The following is an 8,207-nucleotide window of genomic DNA, read 5'->3' as shown; positions in this document are numbered from 1 at the left end:
AGAATTCAATTAAGATCGTGAATAAGATCAAAGTAATATGATTGGATTTGTAATTTTTGAAACACACCAATCAATACATGTACAACCCTGCGTAAAGTGGGATATTTATAACTTTTATTTGAGATGCTACGGTGGTATTAGCCCACCAAAATTAAAGGATAATTACATATTTACTTTAAACACTATATTGAGAAACTGTTTTTGGTTTGAAGTTTCTCTCATTTGCGAGATATAATGGTGTTACTTTGGGGTTGTCTTGTCTAGTCTCCCATGACCCATGTAACAACATAATGCTTAAAAATACCAAGTAATTACACTGCATTTGCTATAGAGATCTCATGCCTGCCAGATGAAACCCCAGCAACATTCTCATCATGCACCTTAACCTTGTACATTGGTGCATCCTCTGTCAATGCTACATCATGTTGTTGAATAACAAGAACTGATGACACCATCTTGTGGCCCATTGAGGATGTAAGTATATCTCCAATGGGACCTAACTCTGCATGCTCTGCCTCCCTCTCTGCTAGTTCTGCCACCATAGTCGAAGGAAACCGACCCTTCCCAACAACTATGAGATCGTAATCTGCACTTTCTCCTAATGCTATCACCTCCTCTACAACGTTGCCACTACCCTTTTCGATATACTTCACTGTTTCACCACACTTGCTTCGAAACTCCTCCATTGCATTTTCATCCAACACCTGCATTTAATCAATAGCAATGTTTATAAAAAAAAAAAAAAAAAAAAATTCGTATCGTGCATATATACGATAAGACATAAGTAAGTATGCAAGTTGATTTGTTTAAGAAAAAATGTGACCAATAACATATTTAAGCTTAGCTGAAATATGTTTATTAGTCTCAAGAATAATTTTCTCAAAATGTGACTAATAACATATTTAAGCCATTAAATTAAATCACTATGGTCAAAGCATAATTTAGTTATTTTGTTAGAACAATACCTGTTCTTTTTGTCGATTAATTTTTGCGATGGAGAAGCTATAGTTTTCGTCGGTACTTTTGCCAGGTGATTGGCGTAAAACAAAGTTGTTACCACTCAATTCATTTTGATCAACGAACCTTACAACGGTCACTGCAACTGCCGGGTGTTCAACCATTTTCTTCCCCAACTCAAGAGCCTCACGATCATCAGGCCCGCCAAAAAACACGATGCATATTCTTTGGGCCACACTACCATCTGAGCCCAAATTCTTCAACCCAAGCCCATATCCTCTATCTACAAGCACAGCAACAGAGCATGGAGCATTCTTTAGTACCCTTTGGTTCACACCTCTCCATCCATGCCCAGCATTCTCCAACACCTCATGAGCCTCTTTGTCATTTTCGTCATCAACTTCCATCCTCCAATGTTTGTGGAAGGGTAATATGATCATTGTCACTCTCTTTTCCTCTGCTATGTGGCATATATCCTCGTGCATTGTAGATAGAGAAGATATGGCTGTAGTGGACCGGACTATGACCCGGCCCAATTGACTATAGGCCTGAAAAGCCCCAGCAAGGCGGTTATACCATTCATCGCGGTTGAACCGGTTGAAGAATGGAAAACCGTTTTTGCGAGCGCGTTGAACCATGATGATTGAAGATGAACGTTCTGTGAGTTCAACAAGGTGCATGATGAAGACTTTGAGAAGTGATTTTTGGGTGCTACGTGTTGACTCAATGAGGTTGATGATAGAGGGAATGTTGGTTGGACCGTGGATGCAAGCTAGGACTCGAAGAGTATTCACCACATTGTTGTTTTCTTTAGAGTGGGAGGACATGTCACCTAGCTTTCGAATTGTCTTAGTTACGATTCCACGAGCTGGTTTGTAGATTGCCATCACTACTGGGGTTGTGATGAAGGTTGTGAAGAGTGCCATAAGGACCAAGATGGCAAATATTTCATCATTTAAAACCTGTAATTTAGTCCAGTAAAAAAAGCATCTAATTAAATTATAACATTCGATAATACAATTACTTCAGATATAAAACTGAAGGGGATTGTACCCCAAAATAAAGGTAAACGGAAGGGATGTATTTTGTAAATGAAAATGTCATTGCCACCTTGCATACATGCCACGTACTCGAGGGATTCATTTTTATTGGACCATATTCCAATAAAAATATGAATAAATGAATGATTTGTTTAATCTATATGGAGTTTCTCATCTATATGTACTGTCTCTTTAAAAAAAAAGGTATTGTATACGTGTCATGTATATGCAACATTAGATTATATTTCTAATTCTAATATCTTTCATTAGTTTTGATGCATCTGCAAAAGAAAATTAATCACCATAGGTTAAGTAAATATATTTGTTCTGTGCTATGATTAGCAAAAATTTGACACCAGGCAGGATGTTTATTCTCTATACTAATAGTCAAGCTACCCAGCCAAGTTAATATTAATAATATATAATAATAGTCAACTCCTATTATTTGCCTAAGACAAAATGACAAATTGAAAATTATTAGATTGGGAACGACTTATCCAAAAACAAACCAATAATAGCACTGATATGTTTTTTTTATATAGGCAAGCCCTGATAGGTATAATATAATTACTTTCATGTCAAAAAATATTTTTCTTTATCATAGAAATAATATAATCAGTAGAGAAAAAAAAATATATCTTTAGTTTTTACGTCACTAAATTTAGTGATTGTATTACAGATAAATTTCATATTTCTCTTTATGTATCTTTTACTAACTTATTTTTTCGTGACAGTGAATCATCAATATTTTTATGGTATGGTGGAACTCATTAGAAACTATGGAAACAAGAATATAATAATCAATTGATGCTGATTCTATAAGCCAATCGAATGGCATTCCATGCACATGTAAACAAACATTATTACAACCCAAGAAAGTGGTGGGAAAGAGCTCATATTGTGGAGACTAGACTTCTCTTAGCAATATTACTTTTCTAGTAAAATAGGATAGGATAATCAAAGTTAACACGCCATCCCATTAAGAGAGAGTAAATTAGTACAAGTAATTTAAATGGACTGATCAAACTTAGCTTCCTAGCTAATTTATGACCGGCTTAAAATTAAAGTGTTTCATTTCTTGTTTTGATAGCAAGGACTCATAATGCTATGATTTGATCAAAAAGCATATACTAAATGCAAGATAGGCATGGAAAAGTAGAAAAGATACTAAAGAAGGCAACCACCTAAGTTTATTCACGAGATTCATATTCATATGAAACAGAAACCATTATCACTAATCAATTAATGGCCAGAAAGAAAATCACAAGAAAATTAGAGTTCATGCAATTGGACTAGACGACTAGTCGTATATTTTCATCTAAGTATCTAACTTCAACTTCCTAACTTTATTCAACACGGCTGCCAAGCCAATTGCAGCAAAACAATCCCAAATTTGTCAACCACATGACATTATTTTCCAATAATACACTAAGATACTGTAATTGAAACTAACATAAAATATACCAAGTCAAATAAGTTGCTTATGAATACAAATTTTAACTTTGCACACATCGTTCAACTTTTCATGTGGACACGTTCCAATTTTGTTTTGTATACTTTATATTTGTATTATAGAACTGTCAAGCCGACCCACCAAATCAATAAAAGGCCAACCATCTGTCACACTGTTCCTTTTTTTGGACACAAGTCGCACTTTTTCTTAATTAACCAGAATCAAGCTTCTATATCCTCACCACTTTTTTTACAGCATATATCCTCACCACTAAAATCTTTAACCAAATTTTACTATCTTTTTTTAGAGGAATTTTTACTCTCTTTATCTCTAATTATAATATTATATTTTTGTAATTTTCACATGTATAAAAATATATAGTTTATGTATGTATAATATTAATTTTTCCAATAATGTTTCTAAAATACTCCTTTGTTTAATGATGTGTTCAAATTTGATAGCATCAATAAAGAATTTCTTTGAAACAAAACACATCTAGTAATGTGAATTATGACTTAATGTATATTTTTTCCCATTTTTTAAAGGCGTTATATAGATGAACTTTTCTTTCACAATACACATATAGTAATTATTTAATATGAGAATTATTTCTAACAAATTCCCTATCTTCAGTTAAATCTTTTCTGCCTCCTACTTTTATCATAAAATCTCGAACTCAACAACTATGATAAATTCATGTTCAGAGTTCGGACCTACAACTACAGTCTACACATTCTTGTCAAAAAAAAAAAACTACAGTCTACACATACCAATCAAGGGGTTTGGATTCTCTCCGGTCACATGAGAGTCCAGTGAAATCATGTCCATTAAAAATGAATGCATGTGAAAATATTAAATGTTAATAAATGTTGAAAATAAGAGAGAAAAGATATTTAATGGTGCAGATTGTACACTGCAGAAAACAGGAGAGATTTCCACTGGAGGAGATCCATTCCCCCAATCAAGGTATTGTTGAAAATTTATTTTTTCAACTTGATACTAATAATAAATATTTTTTTTAAAGAATACTAATAATAATATGGAGCGTATTGTTATGATATTATTTATTTTATAAAATGTATACGTAACAATTAGTGAACTAATTAAATGAATAATAGTTGAAAATAAAAAAATAGAGGAGAAAAAAAAAATCAAAGAAACTGACCTTTTTCTCTTTTCCGATGTTAAGCACAATGAGTTCAACAAGTCCTTTGGTGTTCATCAGCACTCCAAGTGTAATTGACTCTCTAACTGGCATCCTACACATCATTGCAACAACAAAAGTACCCAGAATCTTCCCAGCACAAGCAGTTGCAATCACCAAAACCAATAGCCCCCATGCTTTTCCACCACTGATTTTAGTCACATCAGTTTTCAAACCACTCGAAGCAAAGTAAAGTGGAAGCAACAACCCCAAAACAAAATCCTCTATTCTCTCTATCAACCTCTCCGCAAAATTACCTGTCTTTGGAATAGTTAATCCAAAAACAAACGCCCCAAAAATCGAGTGAATCCCTATGAAATCTGTTATGAATCCTGAAACCATTACACCCGCTAGAGTCAAACAAATATAAACTTCATCAACAGCTTCATTCTCCACGGAGCATCTTTGAGCCACACGCTTCATCACAGGACTTATAACAATCATCATGAAAGCAACGAAAGCAACTCCGGAGAGAAGCACCCAAACGGAAACGAGAGGACTCTTTTTGTCTCCGCCGTCGGCTCCGTTTCCGGCTAACGCGATCGCTAAAGCGAGTAGAATCCACGCGGCTAAGTCGTTGAACGCGGCGGCTGCCATGGCGGTTTCTCCCACGCGTGTTGTGAGGAGTTTGAGTTCAGCGAGGATTCGTGCTAAGACTGGGAATGCGGTTATAGAAAGCGCAACTCCCATGAAAACGATGAATTGACCGAATCCAGCTTTGTCTGCGCCGTCGACGGTTTTGCGGAGGACAATGGCAACGCCTATGCCGCAGACGAATGGAAGAGTGATTCCACAAGCTGCTATACTGAATGCTCTTTTACCGCTCCGACGAATTGAGTTTAGATCTAACTCGAGTCCAACAAGGAAGAGAAAGAAAAGAAGACCTATGCTTGCGACAGATTCTAGCGTCGGCATACTCCATTTAGGAAATATACGGTGCAGGTAGCTTGTGTTCCTTCCTAACGCTGATGGTCCTAACAGAATTCCACCCTGCAGATACATGCAAATCACTCTCCATACATAATTGTAATTAATAACAAATTTTAAATTTATTACATAGGTCAGATATATTAATAATTCAATAAAGTAAAAAAATAGTTTTAGCTTATAAACGTCACAAAGGAAGAAACATAAGATATGATATGTAATCAAATATGAGTTTTTTCTATTATGCATAAATTTAAACATATTAAAAAATTTAAAGTGTAAGTTTGCCTTGCAGCTTATGTATTTTATAGTAAATATATTAAATTTACTACTTTTTAACCTGTACAATATTAGACATATCAGACAACCCGGTAAATATAAGCAAAATTAAGTAGAATAAAGTTGAATGTGAGGAATTAATTAAGATGATGAGGTACATACGACGATCTCAGCGATGACTTTAGGTTGGCGGAGAGGTTTGAAGGCGAAAGCTAGAGAGCGGCTGACGACGAGGACTAAGACAGTTTGAATAATGAGGAGAGGGAAAGCGTAATGGAGAGGATTATCGCCTTGCCAGATTCCATCGGAGGAAGTTTTGATTGAGGTTATGTTTACCGGCATGGTTTTAATTTAGTTTTTTTTGTTGGAGGAAGTCACATGCAAACAATGGGAAAGATTGCAATTTAATGGACTTTGGGACTTGGGAGATTTTGAATGAATGAATGCATGGGTGTGTATTTGGACTTTGGAGGCTTTATTTATAGTGGAGAGAACAAGATCAGGCTTTGACTTCGGGTGTCAGTTTGGATAAATGGAACTTAGCTCCGCTTAATTATTTATTGTTTTAAAGATAACTTAAAAAAAAAAATACCAGTTAAATTAATTTTGTCAAAAATAAGATTCCTCCCTTCCTAATTACTAAGATTCCCTCAAGTCATCACTTTTTAATATTCTCTCCGTCCCAAATTCTAAGTCGTTTTTGAAAAAAAAAATTTGTCCTAAATTATATGTTGTTTTACAATACCAATGAAACATTAATGTAATTTTTCTATTACATCCTTAACTATTTATTCTTTTTTCTTTTTTAATTCTTTAATTTATCTTTCTCATATCGTTTAGTAAGAACAATTTTGTAAAACAACTCATAATATATTTTTTCTATAAAAAAATTAATTAGATTTCTTAATACGTATTAAATGTCTAGACATCATATAATTTGGGACGGAGGAAGTACCTATTACTATAATTAATCATTAATAATCATTGAACATCAGCTATTTTTTTTAACAAACTAAAATGAGATATATATTATAAACAAGGTTAATTTGCCGTGCACAAGACATGCAAAAGGTAAACCAATCAGCATCAGTACAACAAAAAGGTGTTATTCTACAAGAGCACCATTATTACAGTAATTATATATTATATATTTTGTAATAATTTTAATAGAAGATATATCTATAATTTTGTATAATAGTATTTTTAAATTTTTAGTTTTATACTCCATGATAGTATTTTAAAGAAGAAAAAATTGAAAAAAAATAGTTATAACTTATTTCATTCCGTCAACAATCCAAACAATGAAATAGTAAATTTGTTCTACTTCATCATAAAATATTCAAACAATAGAATGATCTATCTACTTCATTCCATTATGTTTTTCCCTCAGAAAACAGTTTTTTTTCCATCATATAGTAACTTTTTTTCCCCTAAAAAAAAACAATTTTCTCTCAATTTCATATTGATTTAAGAAAATCATCGAAATCAAAATAGTTAAAAAGTTTACAAGTTGTGAGAGTAGAACCAAACATACATTCAATTTTCCCTTAAAAACATAATTTCCTCTCAATTTCACATGGTGATTTAAGGAAAGCATCAAAATAGTTAAAAAAAAGTTTACACGTTAAAGCACTATGTTCATCAAATTTTAATAATTAACGTATCGAATTTTGTGATGCGCTTGAATGAGTTTGATATTTTTGCCCAAAGGTTGTAGACCTTTCGCTTATAGACTTTTCTCTTTAACCTTCTTACGACTGGTTTATGCTTGTTCATTCCGTATACACAAAATCACCATAAGATGCTGTCTCATAGAAACGACGGTCTGAATGGATGAACATATGCAGTCACATGATACCTGCAAAAGTTATCAAATGATAGTACTCCATATTATTTGTGAACCACAATTTCAAAACTCTCTTTTTTTGAGCTTGTTTTTTATGGATTAAAAAAAAAACTCAATAATTTAGAAATTAACTTCAAGAGAATTAAAAAAAACATAAACAATTTAGACATAAACTTCAAGAGATTAAAAAAAATGATACTCAATTATTTACAGATTAACTCAATAATTTATATTTTCATAAAAAATAGTTATAAAGTATCATATGCATGCACTCTTTTAAAATAATCTTCTCCAATTTCAGAGATCATGTCTTCCGGTATCATGCGACTATATACATAGTGCTGATCCACACTTGACATTAACTTTCTCTCTTTGGGAAACTCTTGACATTATTACTACTTCACCATGCCATATCCCTTGTGTATAACTTTGACAAATCCCTTCACAAATTAGACGACTCTTTATTTCTTTCTTATTAATTTTTTGGTCCTGATTCACACT

General features: G+C 33.1%; 1 protein-coding gene across 1 annotated transcript; it reads right to left on the bottom strand.

Moving 5' to 3' along the window:
• Positions 1-22: 22 nt before the first annotated feature.
• Positions 23-6,313, bottom strand: LOC146910375 (cation/H(+) antiporter 20-like). Its single transcript, XM_085723118.1, has 4 exons — positions 6,023-6,313; positions 4,616-5,644; positions 966-1,919; positions 23-704 (listed from the first exon to the last, which is right to left on the bottom strand). Exons 1-4 carry the CDS (start codon positions 6,200-6,202, stop codon positions 312-314), a joined length of 2,556 nt encoding a protein of 851 aa, XP_085579244.1. The 5' UTR covers positions 6,203-6,313; the 3' UTR covers positions 23-311.
• Positions 6,314-8,207: the final 1,894 nt, after the last annotated feature.

Source organism: Medicago sativa, chromosome 7 (assembly GCF_051527215.1).
Source record: "Medicago sativa cultivar Bolivia chromosome 7, Bolivia_mono, whole genome shotgun sequence".
NCBI classification, from domain to species: domain Eukaryota; kingdom Viridiplantae; phylum Streptophyta; class Magnoliopsida; order Fabales; family Fabaceae; genus Medicago; species Medicago sativa.
The sequence above is the reverse complement of the archived record's forward strand: the minus strand, read 5'-3'. Positions and strand labels throughout refer to the sequence as shown.

Bases quoted from the DNA above. Each gene is read 5' to 3' on its own strand.
- LOC146910375 (XM_085723118.1), bottom strand. From the start codon at position 6,202: ATGCCGGTAAACATAACCTCAATCAAAACTTCCTCCGATGGAATCTGG. The intron at 5,645-6,022 runs GTATGTACCTCA...ATGTATCTGCAG, and splicing joins AAGTCATCGCTGAGATCGTC to GGTGGAATTCTGTTAGGACC. The intron at 705-965 runs GTATTGTTCTAA...GATTAAATGCAG, and splicing joins TTAATCGACAAAAAGAACAG to GTGTTGGATGAAAATGCAAT.